A 17017-nucleotide genomic window follows, 5' to 3' on the forward strand; every position below is an offset into this window, starting at 1 on the left:
CTCTCTCTGTTTTGATCCCCTCCCTGGTAGGGATGCGGCTGCCAAGGCAACTGCTGAATCATCCTTCACCGCCTGCAGCTGTCCTCTGATGCAGCAAGGCCCTCCATCGTCCGGGCCTGCATTAGCATTTTGATCGGACGCTTCAATTTGCTTTATTAGTTGCAGCGGTCTGTGCAAGAGTTATTCTCGGAGGACACGGAGGTGCAGCGGGCTGAGCAGCAGCCTTTCGGATGGGTAACGTACCCACTACAGTGAAGCACTGCCTGAGCTATGAGCAACTCGTCCAGGACTATCCATGGCTGAAACGCTGGCTGCTAGAGGAGAAGGTGGGCGTAGTCGTTTTTGTTGTTTCAAATCTGCTGCACATGCTCTGCCACATGACTCTCTTATGACAGCGAGGCTGCACAACAGCCAACTAACGTTGTTGTTGACAGTTTTGATGCTGATTTTTTGTTATACTTTTACACATTACTGTAAATATGTATGGTAAATTGTTTCCTGAATCAGCTGAAAATGACAAAGATGCAGACTACATTATTCTCTTATGTGTTGTGTAAGTTAACGTTAGCTCCATTTAGGCTGCCTGCTGATTTGTTTAACTCACTGCAGGTGGACAAATAGGCTGCCCATAGTGGTTCTTTAACGTACATTCACATAACATTACTGTTACTCACTGACCACATAGCCCGATAAGCTTGTATTAAATATATTTGATATTTACAAATTATAAAATCACTCACGAGGCACCTCAGAAGTATAAAGTAGCATAAAATGTACTAGTAGCTTACATTAACTTACATTGCCTTTATCTTCTACTGTAAGGTTAAGCTAGTTTAGCTAACTGCTTAGCAACACAAGCTAGTGACTTAACGTTTGTTTAGTTGGTGAAGACAGTTTACGTCAAGACTCATATTTATTTCAGGAGTTGTTGGACATTAAGACAGAGTAAAAAATAACCGTGGATATAGAAGTTATTTGTCAGGTAGACAGAAAAACGACTCAAAATGAATGCTAATGTTGCTCCATAACTGCAGGATATGAAAGAAGGCACTGTATGCTAACGCGTTAGCCGTAACAGCTGAATACAGGTGCTGGTCATATAATTAAATTATCATCAAAAAGTTATTTCAGTAATTCCATTCAAAAAGTGAAACTTGTATAATGTATACATTCATTCCACACAGACTGATATATTTCAAGTGTTCATTCCTTTTAATTTTGATGATTATAACTGGCAACTAATGAAAATCCCAGATTCAGTACCTCAGAAAATTAGAATATTACTTAAGACCAATACAAAAAAAGGATAAAAAGTACGAACATGTACAGCACTCAATACTTAGTTGGGGCTCCTTTTGCCTGAATTACTGCAGCAATGTGGCGTGGCATGGAGTCGATCAGTCTGTGGCACTGCTCAGGTGTTATGAGAGCCCAGGTTGCTCTGATAGTGGCCTTCAGCTCTTCTGCATTGTTGGGTCTGGCGTATCGCATCTTCCTCTTCACAATACCCCATAGATTTTCTGTAGGGTTAAGGTCAGGCGAGTTTGCTGGCCAATTAAGAACAGGGATACCATGGTCCTTAAACCAGGTACTGGTAGCTTTGGCACTGTGTGCAGGTGCCAAGTCCTGTTGGAAAATGAATTCTGCATCTCCATAAAGTTGGTCAGCAGCAGAAAGCATGAAGTACTCTAAAACTTCCTGGTAGATCGCTGCGTTGAGCTTGGACCTCAAAAAACACAGTGGACCAACACCAGCAGATGACATGGCACCCCAAACCATCACTGACTGTGGAAACTTTACACTGGACTTCAAGCAGCGTGGATTCTGTGCCTCTCCTCTCTTCCTCCAGACTCTGGGACCTTGATTTCCAAAGGAAATGCAAAATTTACTTTCATCAGAGAACATAACTTTGGACCTCTCAGCATCAAGAGTGGCTTGACACAAGGAATGCGACAGCTGAAACCCATGTCTTGCATACGTCTGTGCGTGGTGGTTCATGAAGCACTGACTCCAGCTGCAGTCCACTCTTTGTGAATCTCCCCCACATTATTGAATGGGTTTTGTTTCACAATCCTCTCCAGGGTGCGGTTATCCCTATTGCTTGTACACTTTTTTTCTACCACATCTTTTCCTTCCCTTCGCGTCTCTGTTAATGTGCTTGGACACAGAGCTCTGTGAACAGCCAGCCTCTTTAGCAATGACCTTTTGTGTCTTGCCCTCCTTGTGCAAGGTGTCAGTGGTCGTCTTTTGGTCAGCTGTCAAGTCAGCAGTCTTCCCCATGATTGTGTAGCCTACAGAACTAGAGAGAGACCATTTAAAGGCCCTTGCAGGTGTTTTGAGTTAATTAGCTGATTAGAATGTGGCACCAGGTGTCTTCAATATTGAACCTTTTCACAATATTCTAATTTTCTGAGATACTGATTTGGGGGTTTTCATTAGTTGTCAGTTATAAACATCAAAATTAAAAGGAATGAACACTTGAAATATATCAGTCTGTGTGGAATGAATGTATACATTATATAGGTTTCACTTTTTGAATGGAATTACTGAAATAAATCAACTTTTTGATGATATTCTAATTATATGACCAGCACCTGTAAACTGTTACATCTGTTAGCTTGTTTTGTTTCTCTGCTCCCTAGTGGACAAAAACAGGATTAGATAGATTAATTTCGCAGTTGTTGGTGTTTTTAAATGTCACTCACTCAGTTTAAGAAGTTATTAGCTACTGCATATAAATGCTGTAATCTTTAATCACCGTTTGAGCTTTTTCTTTGAAATTACAAGGCTCAGACCAGAAAAATTCACACAATATCCCTTGTGGTTTGTGTGGAGTTACCCTTACCTTGTTTCCCAGTATTTTCTTACTTGCATCATACTTGCATAACAGGCTTATGTTTTGGTTCTCAGGTTTCATCTGGTTTTGAGGTAGACAGTTGTTCATGTTAGAACTAACATGTCCTGAACCATCCCAAGCCAAAAGGATGACTGACTGCTTGTGTTCAGTGTCCTGTTGAGTGGTATTGCTCTTTTTACTCTGTCTTCTGCTTCTCTTTGATATATTTCCAGCCCATTACAGGACATGAGTATCCAGAGTTTGTTAAAATAGTTGAAGTTGGGCCGAGAGATGGACTTCAAAATGAAAAGGTATACACTGTCATTTCAGTCACGAATCTCATTTATATTTATATGCATCCCTGTTTTGTATACTATACGTGACCATCCCAGGAATCCCCCATTTTTTCCTTTATCTTTCATGCATCAAACAATCCATAACATATGGTTTGTGTGCCATAATTGCCAGGAGCATATGTTTCAAATTTTCTTTGAAATTGAATAGGAAAGATGACACGGCTTCTGGCTTAGTTTACTCTGCCTAGCATGTCACTGCTTTATCATTTCCTTATTGCATGCCAGTAGTTTTACAGATTGTATGGGATGCATGGATAATTTTATTTACCACAATGTGTTATGAGGAATATAAGATTTCAAAATATTCAGCAAGTGCAAGATTCAGCATTTGAATGTAGGTATCAATGTGATTGTCAAGCTGCATAGCAAAAAGAGAAAAATCTACCATATATTCTCTGCTTGATGTACCTCCCATCTTGAGTGGAATCAAATCCAGAAAGAGCTGTTTCAGTTTCATTGTTCCCCAGGAAATTGTTCCGACAGGGGTGAAAATCCAGCTGATAGACATGCTCTCAGGAACAGGCCTGCCTGTGATCGAGGCCACCAGCTTTGTCTCTTCAAAGTGGGTACCGCAGGTAATAACTCTTCTTTGTGCACAGCAAAAGAGTGTTGAGTGATTTATTAGGCTCTCTTTCTTGTCTGCACAAACCTGCTCCTCTAGCACCCTTGGTGTGTGTGTGTGTGTGTGTGTGTGTGTGTTTGTATATATATATATATATATATATATATATATATAATTCCTGTCATAAACTGAATTTCTATATACTTCCTGAAAAAGCAAACATTAAAACGTCATATGTTCTGTTTATACTGAGAAATATGACATGAAAAAGTAATGCTGTTGTTTATTTATTATCTGCTGCCTTCAGACATGTGAAAACATTTATGCAGGTTGATGTATACTCTGGAACATGTTGAGATGATGTTAGAGGTTTATTTTTCGACGTCATATGTTTTGCCCCTCTTCATTTAGATGGCAGACCACACTGATGTCCTCAGAGGAATCCAGAGAGCACCTCATGTTCGTTACCCTGTTTTGACACCCAACATGCAAGGCTTCCAGGATGCTGTAAGCATTCATTTTCAATTCAGCACAGCGATCTCTGCTATAAACCACAACCACTTACCCATGCTTGTCAATTTGAGTTAACTGTTTGGCGCTATGTCCTTTTTTGCCACATAATTCCTACACTTACATAAGTGTGACTCCAACACAGCGTTCAAAACTGTTTTACAAGTTAATTTTTCTCTTCTCTTTTAAGGTTGCAGCTGGTGCTACTGAGGTGGCGGTGTTTGGGTCAGCGTCTGAAACCTTCAGTAAAAAGAATATTAACTGCTCTATTGATGAAAGCATGCAGAGGTTTGAAGAAGTCATTAACGCTGCCAAAGAGCAACAAATTCCAGTCCGCGGGTTAGTACTCTGGATATTAATTGTCACTCACAATGAGTAAAAACACATATGTCTTAGGCTACCCACTTTCTGATTTTATGCTGATTATCACATTTGTTTTTTACTCCAAATGAAAACAGTGGGAAATACTGCAGTTTCTATATGTAGGAGAAAACACACACTTCAGTAATGATACCTTATAGCAAACTCCCAGATGTTCACCAAGTTATATCTATGCATTAGTAGACCACAAGTCCAGATGGACATTAAAGCAAACCAAACAGGGTCAGTGACTGAATATAGTTAGCCTTTTGTTATACATGGAAAAGCAGGCCACTGCGAGTGTAACATTTTCTTAGATTAGGCTACATGAACCTCTCTGTCCAAAAAGAGATAAATACATAAAAAATAGAGGGGACTAACAATGGCATTTTTTAAGTGCCAAATACTGTTTGATAATTAACAAATGGCAATGATCTGGATCACCACCAAAATCCAATCACAGATCTGTTACCAAATCTCATGGATATATTTTTTGTATCTCACTGATAAACATCATGTTATATCAACACATTCAAATTCTCACAGAAGTTGTCCTCTTTCAGATATGTTTCCTGTGCCCTTGGATGCCCCCACGAGGGACACATTGAGCCTTCCAAAGTTGCTGAGGTTAGACAGACCTTTGCGGTTCCTGAAACATTCAGTAGAGAAAACATTAATGATTCATTTGAAATGATATGCATATTAGAAAACAGGTGAAGTGAGTAACACTGATTATCTCGTTACCATGGCACCTGTCATTGGGTGGGATATATTAGGCAGCAGGTGAACATTGTGTCCTTAAAGTTGATGTGTTAGAAGCAGAAAAAAATGGCCAAGTGTAGGGATTTAAGTGACTTTGACAAGGGCGAAGTTATAATAGCTGAACGATGGTTTATGGATGCAAATGGGGAGCGAAGCCTGATTCAACAGACGAGCAGCGCCACAGAACTTAAAGGATCTGCTGCTAACCTTTTGGTTTCAGAAACCACAGCACACCTTTAGAGGTCTAGTGGAGTCGATGTCTCTGCGGGTCAGAGCTGTTTTGGCAGCAAAAGGGGCACCTACACAATATTAGGCAGTTGGTCATAATGTTATGGCTGCTATGTATTTTTTTCTTAGTAATCTGTCATTTTGGAATACATTTTTCCTCAGTTTTCACATGCAATAAATTTATAAGATGACTTTCATTTCATGAAACTACAGGAAAGCAGGGTGTTATCTCAGCAGCATATGTAATAGTCTGGGGATAGGGTGGTGTGTGTTTTTTTGTTTTCAAGTTTTGGAAAAATATGTTTAAGCTAAAGAATTCACTCCTGTGTTTATTGTCAGTTTATTATTATGGCTTGCTGCAGACAGAGCTAGGTGTTGTTTTTTTGTTTAATAAAGCATTTTACCATATTTTCACTATTTTTTAGGTGGCAAAGAGGTTATATGAAATGGGCTGTTATGAGATTTCCTTGGGGGATACCATCGGTGTTGGTACTCCAGGTTCCATGTTTAAGATGCTGCTGAGTGTAATGAAGGAGGTACCCACCAACGCTGTAGCAGTTCACTGCCATGACACTTACGGGCAAGCACTGCCCAACATCCTTACTGCACTTAAGGTAAGAACTCATAAAACAAAACAAAAACCCAAACAAACCAACAACAACAACAAAAAAAACAAAAAAACAAAATATATATAGTGTTGGTAATAAGCTCTTAATCTTTCAGTTAAAGGGACTATATGTAAGTTTTTCTATGAAATTAATAAAATTTTCATTGCCTTATTGTCAATGGGCTCAAAACTCACTTGGAAGCACACGCCTGTTTTCTCTGTTACTTGCATCAGCCACTATTCTGCTTTTAATGTGGGGACTCCGGGTCGGATTCAGCCCTGTGCGCGCTCCCGAGCCTCTCTGGTACTACAGCGACAACACGGTAGCTAATGACGTGCAGTCCACTAACACCATCAAACAACCATCTCACAGCAAAACACAGGCTCCACGTAAGGATACAAAACAATAAAGTTTTATGTGCTGAACCCCATCAGATTAAACGGGTTCAGATGATGTCAAGTAAGAACACAGTGAGCATTAGTAAAGCTGGAGAAACACAGAGAAAGTCACGTTAGCTCACCGGTTAACGCAGAGCAGTTGCTAATGTTATCCGGTGCAAAGTTATATCGCTTTCCACATTACTTCACCAACTAACGCAACCCATGTTACTGTTCTGTGTACCACTGTTGATTTAGCCTGCAAGAAAGGATATAATGGTAAAAAGCAAATGGTGAGCGATTTGTTTACTAACGTTAGCCTATAGTGATGCAGCCAGAAGCAGCCAGCTAACACTATACTAGCTCGGACCTGCCTCTGTTTGCTTCGTAACGTTCAGTTTAGGATTATTGTGGTTTTACCAATACTCAGGTTCATAGCTTCTCCACCTCGCTGTAACTAACGTGACCCACAATAATATACAACACTGCAACTTCACATCGACAACAACCCAGAGGAAGAGCCATGCACTAACACTACAGTACTGCGGTCTTATTATAAAGTGTGACACAATCTCGTTATAATATTCAGTCCAGCTCACTACCCGTTTCGTTATCATCCAATACATTTAGCTGTGCTGACATTGCTGAGCCTCTGGTGAAAGATACACAGATAGTAAAGATAGTTACCGAAAGCAGCAGGCGAGCTAAAGCTGTAGCACGTCGACTAAATGCAGTAAATGTACCGTGATCATCTAACAAGCATGGATTAGTTCAACCTGCAGCTGATAAAACTATTACTGTAACGTTGCAGTAGGGGTTTACCTGAGTTTCCACTATATTGTGTGAAGCTGTCTCCCTGCCTGTCTATAGCCGCTGTCACTCTGCCTTTTTTCCGGGAGGATTGTGCCGATATGCGGCTGGCTGCGCTGAATGAAGTAACGTTACGGAGCCGGTGTTGATCTGCCTCTGAGACGGGAACATTGAAGTAACAGAGCCTGAACATGTCTGAGTGAAAAGCCACAGCCTGCATGCTGGTGTTCCTGTGTTTATTGCAGGATTTCTGTATGAAAGTGGTTGTGTTTCGGGTTATGCTCGCTCATGAGTTCAAGCAAGCATGCGTACGAGCACACGCCTGGTAGCAATCTTAAAACCGCACCGCTATTGGCCTCTGGAAACTCCATAACGCCCCTTTAAGACTTAAGTACTGAATTTTATTGTTTTGACAAAAATATGATATTAATCAAACTATATATATCAAGAACATTCACTGCATTTTGTATAACTGCATCAACTTATTCAACTTTGACCCTCTGTACCGTCATTGTTGCACATGTAAGCAGTTTTATTATGTAAAGGATACACCCTTTATTTAAAAGAGGCCTTTAGACACAAAAGACATAAACCTCACCAATAAAAGCAAAAGAGAAAAACAAAGGTCAAGATATAATACATTTTAAAAAAGTAACAATCTATCCATTTCTCTGAAACAAATTGCGGTAAAGATTTGTAAATGCTGCTCTCTTTGTCAAGACTGTGCTGCCTTACTCTGTGTAAGAATTGCTCAAGGCACCTGGCATTTCTGGAAGTTCTTAAATTGAAAGTGGAACGGCTCCAAGACTGCTTCACAAGTTGGGTGGAGGGGCCTGTGAATTCTAGGAAACGACCAGAAAGGAGCTTGCCAATTCTCAAAAACTGGCAGACATCAAGCAGACATCTTTGAAAAATAGAGTGGAGGAGAGCCCTGACTTTTCTGCAAATTTGGTGAAGTAATGTGGGATCTCTGAAATTGAGAAAGATTTAAATATTCTCAGGTCTGGTCTCAGGCTCTGATAATTCTGGGAGGATAGGCATCAGCCACACGTCTCTTATGTGAAGAAAAATATGAAAAAAACATCCTGATCTTTGTGTGAGGGGTGTGAAAGGTTTTTTCTATAGAGGGCTTACTGGCATGGTTAGAAGAGGGGGGCAATTTACCTCAGAGTTGGAAGAGTAGATTTTCCTCTGTACAAGCACCAGACAGTGATGCATCATCCTCTTGATCTGCTCGTCCCCTCATGTTAAATTGTTTGACAGCTTTCTGCTTTTGCAGTGGCTTGGCGGGGATTCTTTGGGCACCTTCTCCTTCACATGCACATCCATTTTCTTCTGATGAACACGAACACTCCTGTGGAGAACCACAGGCCGATTATGGATAAATGCCCAGCCTTTGCATAAATCAATGTTGTTACTCATGATGACATGAAGACGAGCAACCAGATGTGGAGGCAAAGTTGAGGTGGTGATTCTTGTTCCAGGACATCTTTCAACTTCCTTAAGTAACTGCCAACATTGTGGAGATCACAAGTCTTTTCTAACTGCTTTAAATCATTATTCCTGCTGGGGATAATCATATGTTAAGCTGCTCCCAATCCATCTTTTTAGACAACTTTTGAGGCATACGTTACATTACATTCAATAATAGAATATTGTTTTCATTCTTACGAAGAGCGAAGGATAAGTAGTGGTTATTTTCCACTTGAATCAGGCAAAAGGAAGTTAAATTCCCTTAAAATCTTCCTTTAGGCTGATGGCTATTTATCTTGGCTATTTAAGGTTGTTTGAAATCATATCAAATTCACGTGTTTTAGAGCTTACAAGAATATAATCACACACAAATGTGTTCATCTAGTATAAATCTCAAAAACACTGTTCACATTCTCCACTTAAACAGATGCTGAAGTGTAAAACAATGTATTGCTGTCCAAATGTTTATGAAACTCCCTACAAACCCCATTCTGCCCTGAGCTTTAATGACATTGCGTCAGTTTACGACATTATAAACGTATCCTCTGTTTGGAGAGTAGTGAAAACGTATGAAACAAATGTGTAGGTTACAATGGGACACAGAGAAAACCAGGAACCATCAGTCAACAAGGAAGAGGGGCATTAAGAAACATGATCTAAGCCTCCCCACAAAGCAAGATGATTCACAAACTGCCCACTTGGAAAAAAAACCCCTCCCAGAATCTTAATGAACATAAGATATTTCCAAAGGGCCCTTCCATGACAGTCACATGTATTGTAGTGAAGAAAAAAACCCATCATGGACTATTGCAATAATGTACTCTGTTTCTACGCAGCTCACAAAAGTGTAATTAGGTTGTAAACCCCTGTGGAAGAGCTCGCGTCTGGGTGCTTTTTACCACTTTGCCCATAGCGAGTGTAAAACTGACATAACTCAAGACATAAAACAGAGGTAACGCAGATATGGCTGTATCAGTTCTCTGGAGCACATTGTCATTTCAGAGGAGGAAGCTCATTGGGGGCTGGGTGGGTCAGCAGATGTAAGGGGGTCAGCACAAAGGCTCACCTATTCACTGTCTGTTGGACAAAGCAAACTGAGAGCTAGGTGGATAGAAGGGCCCTGGGGGGCTCCTAACTCATCTGTCGCTTGGCTGTTGAACTCTCTGACAATGCTGTGCTTAAAGGCCAGTGGAAAATGATCCTTTCATTCGCTCGCTGCTCGAACACGTGATGAATGGCGCTGCAGCTGCATACACAACTCTATAAACTTTGGTAGAACTTGTAAATATCTGGTGTGGCAGAAGGTAATTATGTTTTGTGACTTTTAGTTTTAAAATTACTGCATAATTACTGTGGTAATGTAATTCATTTACAGTATCACCCAAGAATAACAAAGACCTAGTTTTAAGACCTGGAAACATAATTATCAAGAGTTACATGCCCGCCAAAGACAAATTACCCTAATATAATAGTGTTAAATACAATAACTAGGTACCATGTATGTAGCTGGTATATTTTCACATTATTTCCCTGATATTTTATTTATGAAATTGACAAAAGTTGGCCAGTTATTTCTTCTGGCTGTATTCTGTATACTATCCCATCAAATTTGATTACATGTTTATTTCCAAATAAATATTAACTTATGGATATGGTTCATAGTAGAGTATAATTGAGATATTTTCTAATTTCTGTAAATCTAAAACAACTGATGCATTGACATCTTTATTTAGATGTTTTCTGATGTTAAACAAATACTTTTGTTGAAACGTCAACTCTTGTCAGGACATATAACAGAGTAAAGCATTTATTTGAAGGAAATTATGGTTTGATTTACTCTGATATTGATGCTTTTCTCTTGGTTGTCAATGGTGCTAATCATCTGTAACACTGAAGAAAAGATCAGCAATGTCTATGTTAGCGCTGATTTTGGATGGCAGAGTGAAAAAGCGCAGAGGGACGGTAAAATTCCTCTGTGGATCATATTTAGAATGATTCAACACAGCTGCCCCCTGGCCACAGAAAATAATAGCAGCCGGGAATATTTAGCCTACCATTTGCTCACCCATAAACAAGATGGAAATGAAAGATTTTATCATAGTTTTTCATTACTGTGTGCCAGAAGTCCACACCACCAACTGGGAGAGAAATGAATTCCCCCAGCGCTGTCAGTCCTGAGTCACCTCTTTTGTTCCTGATAAAGACATTCCTCAGTCTTTGTACCTTTTTTCTTTTTTTTTTCAGGAGGTCTGGGAGGGGGGGCTTTGTTACAAACCTTCTCCTGGCAGGTCACACAATGACAACGTATGTACTTAGATTTCACAGGCTTGGCAAGGAAAATTATTTATTCTTACCTGCAATTTTGGTGTATTGTGTACTGCTGCAGCTGGGGGAATACAATATAACCGGTTTGTGCTCACGCTCAAGATCTCCGCTAAAAACAACATCCATCTTCAGTTTTTTTTCTTATGTCTCTGTCCACGTTAAACCACGACATGCTGTGCAGAGTCAATAAGTTTATTTTAGCAACTGTGTTGATTTTTGAACTTCAATACAGCTTTGTGTTGGCCTGATTTTATGTATTTCTTTAATTTATTGTTGGTGTGAGGTGATGATGTTATTATTGACATTTGCTGTATAACATTATTATCATATCATGATCTATATCATCAGCCATCATTGTGATCATCATAGTCATCATACTTTCCCTACTGTTACTTAGAAATCCAGTAATCAATAATTATACACTCTGCAGCTAAATAAACTATAATAGAATTAAATATTAAATGACAAATAATACATTTTATTTATAGAAACTGTTTTAAACACACATATTTTACAAAACAAACAAAAAGAGTGCATTCATACATTTAATTAAAAAAACTACATGTATGTAATATAATAATATTATCTAGGTTTGGTACTACATTTCATACTTTATTCATTTTGGTGTTAGGGACAACACATAATAATTAACATCAAGAAGATGTAAATGTATTGAAATTGGCCTTACAGTATAAGGCAAATATTCATCTGCAGCTCCTGGGCAGGTTGATGTTATACATTAAAGAGAAAAAAAAACTAGACTAGCAAGCAAACAAAACTGCATCAAAGCACATACAGTATAAGAGGAAACAACATAAATGGAAGGATATGTAATAAAAACCATTACAGAACAGATACATCAATTATTTATTTTTCATTAAACACCACAAGGTTTGTAGTCCCTTCTTTCTACACACATAGAACATAACATTTATTTATTTTAGATTATTGTCACATAAAAAATAAATAAAAACTATATCAGCCCATTCAGTTGTTATTATTATACAAATATACATACACATATAAATAATTGTGCAATGCGGTTTCAGAACCTTACAATAACCGACAAGCCCAAACATCACAAAGAACAACAAAAGTATCATCTTTCAGACAAATGCAAAGGACACATGAAGCAAACACCCACACACACACCTCTCTATATAAATGTAGTAAAAATATAAAATTGGTCAATAAGAATATGAAGAGGTGCATGTCTGTCTCCACAATCTGCACGTGTTAATGCCATTAATTATTTTTTCTACTATATTTTTATGGATCGTTTAAGGAGATTTATTTTTCTGTATTTTGGTGTAATAAAGTTAAATATGGTTTGATTTGATAGTATTCTTTACCTGTTACTGACCGCACACAGCTTTCACCTGAACATAAAGACTAGAAAGATTGTCATGGTTATCGATTGTTCCACTTTCATTAAAGTCAGTAATCTATGAAGACGTTGATGTGGATTGTGAATGACTTCATTGTATAGCTCAGAATTTTTCTATGCTCATATAAATCATGAAATAAAATAAAATTTATTTATTCTTTATGTGTTTGTTTTGTCTATCTCCTAGCTGCCCTCCAGTATCTTGGATGTTGCTTTTCAGTGGCGTGCTTATATGCGTTCTTGGAAGGTGATATATGTGTCAGTAGTGGATCTGTGACAGTTTCTTTCAGCTTCCCAGTTTATGTAGCAGTGGGTAAAGCCTCACCGCTTCGCAACCTTCAGTGAATACACACTCTCTGTTTTTGTCTCTCTGACGCAGTTATAAAACCCTAATGGGAGCGTGTCCATCTTCTGCCTTGTCCACTCAGAGTGTGGAATGTCAACTGGCTTATCCCAAATCATGCAAGTTTGAAAATGCACTGTGTCTTTACCCAAGAATGTATTGTTTTAATATGTCCACAGCTCACTGACTATGGCTTTTAACACTGAGTGCACATCTGGTTTCTGGGCAGTGTGAAGCTAACTGAGCATTTGCGAGCTTGAGCTGCTGACCACCAGTTCCTCTGCGATTAGTGTCCAGAGGAACAGGGCACGCTGCTGAAGGGTCCGTTTTGTTCCTCTCGGAAACAGTATGCCAAAGACCCCTGGCCTTGCGCGGTTAGCAGCTGAAAGCGAGAGGATTGGCATGGTAGATTACAACTCTGTGTTTATACTACAAAAAATTCTGCCTAGTACAATATCCTGCTCTGGCTTTAACCAAGGTCTGGAAATCTTGTGCACTGCACACACCGGAGTAGATCTCCTCCTCCTTCTACCCCACCTCCTCTTCTTCCCTTGCCAACACAAACAGCAATTACGGCTGGCGCAGACAGCAACTGAAAGAAGTAGATTCTTGTCTGGAGGAAAAGCAACCAATTAGGAGCATTGTTTAAAAAAAGGAAACAGAGATTAATTAACTTTTAATTTAGCTTGCTTGGTTCTGCTCCGTGGGGTGAAAGTCCTTCATGACCCGATGCCACTGAGGGGATTAGCGTGTTAATTTTGTCTCACAGTGGGATCCTCTGACATCTGGCTCTGCCACGGAAGCTGGAAAACATCTTTAATATTCTCATGACGATCCCAGGGACATGTGGAAAACATCCCGAGACCTTAGCCTGTAATGACTCTGAAAAAACTGAAGGTCTGGCTTTATCATTTTTTGGTGTGAAAACAAAGTTTACACATCCAAGAAGAGAAAATTCTTCTCTTTATGTAATACGTGCATTCAGAGAAATTGTAAATTAACCCTTCTTGCATCATTAACTCCCAAATAAAAGTAGTAACCTAACATTTCCCAAGCAACATTTTAAGGTGTTTTGTAATCTGTCCAACAAAAGCATTGAAAGAAAAATAAAAGAAACTGAAAACGCATCATTAAGTTTCATATGGAGGCCAGAGACTTGCTTGTTGTTTGCAGTAAAAGGAAAAAAAACAACCCAGAAAAGTTTTCCATAAAATATAACAATTATGTTGATTGTAAGAAGTCAATGAGCCAAACAAGCAAGCAAACAAAACAAATGTATCTCTTGCAGGTATAAATATTCTCACGTTTCTGCACAAAGACCACCAGAGGACAGGCACGTGTTTAACCAAGGTCATCAGTGAATTCATTTATGGCCTTAATGATTATTTGTGGCAACTGCACATTTGTGTAGTAAAGTTATAATTCCTGTATTGTTGGCCCTGCTGTAAAAGGACACCGTCCAGCCGAGGAAAAAATTTCTCCTCAGTGTGGCAAGAAAGTGAATCCCTATGGTTTAAGGGCAGCGTAGTGCTGTAAAAACATGAGTAACCAGGAGAATCAGAAACATATGAAATGATCTGTTCAGCATTTATAGTGTTCCTCTCATATGAACAAGGCCGTAATTATGTGGTGCTGGTGGTTTGAGCTGACAAAGAGGATGACTAAGCTGTACTGTGGGACATTCTGTGCCCACTCATCTTCAAGACATAAGCCCACAGTTCTCCTAAACAGCTGTAAAACACGACCGCAGCCCTGGCAAGGCGCGCTGCACTGGGCAGAACAATCCAACAGAACAAGGATCTTTGTTCCTGGATTTTAACCTGAGGTGAAGCCTGCGTGGAGGTACTGAATGTCTCTGTTGTGTGTCCTTGCAGATGGGGGTCTGTGTGGTGGATTCTGCAGTAGCTGGCCTGGGAGGTTGCCCGTACGCTCAGGGTTCATCTGGCAATGTTTCAACAGAGGATGTTCTCTACATGCTCCATGGCATGGGCATTGAAACTGTAAGTATATCTTCACAGTACACTTTTGACAGACCTGCTGTATTTTATGTCTGTATAATCCCAACAGATCAACCAAACTCATACAATCTCTGAGAGCTCACTTACATAAACAGATCACTGTGCAAACATATGGCTCTGTAAATGTTTATTTTATCAGTGGTTTTACACAACTTGCACAAGCCCCCAGTTTTGCATGCCTCCTATCAGGAACTATTTATTTAACAATTCCTACCCCTGCTGGTGGAATGTTGTCACCACAGTTTAGCTTTCTATCACCTGTTGCACACATCAATTTATACTCATGAGCAGCTTGCCTTTAAATTGACTCTTTGTAGACGTTGCATTTTAACTCTAACCTTTTTTTTCTTCTTTTTTGCAGGGGGTGAACCTTACCAAAGTTATAGAGGCTGGTGACTTTATCTGCAATGCTTTATGTCGCAAGACAAACTCCAAGGTTGGCCAGGCAAGAGGGCGTAGTGATGTGTTTCTGTAAAGGTACATATTTAAGTATTTGACTTTGTTCCCTCTAAAGTGCTTCCCTTGTTTTTGCTGTCTTCATATTTGTCGCCTATGCTTCTGTATTTGAAGTACGTTGTTCCTTATTCTAAACTGTCAAAGGGTATCTCTACCAATTTATCTCAAGAATAATCAACATTGTGTTTTGGTGTCCAAAAAGTTCAGCTCCTTTCAATTCATTTCCACAAATTGGAATCTGTTGGGACCAGAATGGTTATTATGATTGAGTGAATCATCCAGTTTGGCTTATTTTTTGCTCTGAATGGTAATACATTACAAAAGCACTGGCACATTGGCTTGAAAATAACTAGAGGCAGACAGAAGAGTATTCATTTGTGATAAATGTCCAGATTGATGACATGATAAGTGGTGAATACATATTGGCCTTTTTGAAGGCTGAATATCCACTTGTATTTTACCTTCTCATATTCATTTGGCTTTGCCAAATAAACCCAGTAAAGGTCAGTCACTTTTATTATTTTGCATAGCTCAGTGGCTTAGTAGTTTGCTTTGGCAACTTGCTGAATTTAACTTATCACTTCAGAAATATCTGCGGTGATCATCATTTGAATAAATAGAGAAGACAAACTGCAAAAAAAGAAAAAGCTCTTTCCTGCTTTTAAAACATGAAAAATTGCTTCATGCACTTTACTTCTCCAAAGACCTTTTCAGCTTTTCATACACATTCAGATCCTGTGAGTAGCAATTGAAAAGACGCTTCTGAAACTACCACAAAAATAACCATTTAAAAGCAATCTCAATTTCAGGTTTGCCAAAGATCATTTAAGAAGTTGTATTTCTTTTTTTTGCCATTTACAATGAAATAAGTTACTCTCTGGGAGGAACGTCTGTGTGAGTGTATAAGTCTAATGTTGATGTATTTTCTCATGTCTCTCCTGTCTGTTTACATCCCATTGTGCAATCTGTAAAACGTAATAAAATAGAAATGTTAAATGTGTGACACTGATTTTTAATGAGATTTTATCTCAAACAAGATGGTAATGAATAAACACTATATATTGTGCTTGAGAAAAATTAAATGAAAATGATCCATATGTTATCGTTGTCTCTGTCCTGTTCCTCGGGACTCAGGGTAACCCTAGTTTTCTATTCAGCTCGTTACTACAAGGTGATTACAATAGATAATGGCAATCATCTTATTAAATTTGTCTAATTAGAATGCGAGAGTGAAAGCTGGTCTTTTTTTAGAGGCTGGGAATTAGAATTTTGATGCACTATTTCTCACAGTGAGGTTTTGATTCAGACTAGGATGGAAATGAGCAATCGGTTTCCTCTTAAGACCCTAAAACAAATAACTGAAAGATGAGAAAAAGAGGATTTATGTATGATATAAAGACATGTAACTTTATACTGTATATAACATTACATAGCAATCCATTCAGCAGCTGTTGCTAAGTGAAGCAGGATTATTGGACCTAACCTCTCAGAACATCATCCTGTGGGAGTAAAAAGCAAAAGCAAAGATCTCAGCACCGCTGAAACCCTGCCGAGAAAACTAATGTGAGAGGAAGCACAAAGCCCTGAGAGACCTGGGAGAAGAACA

General features: G+C 39.0%; 1 protein-coding gene across 1 annotated transcript; it reads left to right on the forward strand.

The window, feature by feature from the left end:
* Positions 1 to 59: 59 nt before the first annotated feature.
* Positions 60 to 16411, forward strand: hmgcll1 (3-hydroxymethyl-3-methylglutaryl-CoA lyase-like 1). The gene is made up of 9 exons (XM_038737920.1): positions 60 to 326; positions 3070 to 3147; positions 3660 to 3767; positions 4166 to 4261; positions 4455 to 4603; positions 5188 to 5251; positions 6040 to 6228; positions 14812 to 14937; positions 15317 to 16411. Exons 1-9 carry the CDS (start codon positions 231 to 233, stop codon positions 15428 to 15430), a joined length of 1020 nt encoding a protein of 339 aa, XP_038593848.1. The 5' UTR covers positions 60 to 230; the 3' UTR covers positions 15431 to 16411.
* The last annotated feature ends 606 nt before the right edge of the window (positions 16412 to 17017 follow it).

The sequence above is a fragment of the Micropterus salmoides genome, unplaced genomic scaffold, assembly GCF_014851395.1.
Source record: "Micropterus salmoides isolate LMB-PRFRI ecotype aquatic unplaced genomic scaffold, ASM1485139v1 Ms_hic_scaffold_22, whole genome shotgun sequence".
Lineage (NCBI taxonomy): Eukaryota > Metazoa > Chordata > Actinopteri > Centrarchiformes > Centrarchidae > Micropterus > Micropterus salmoides.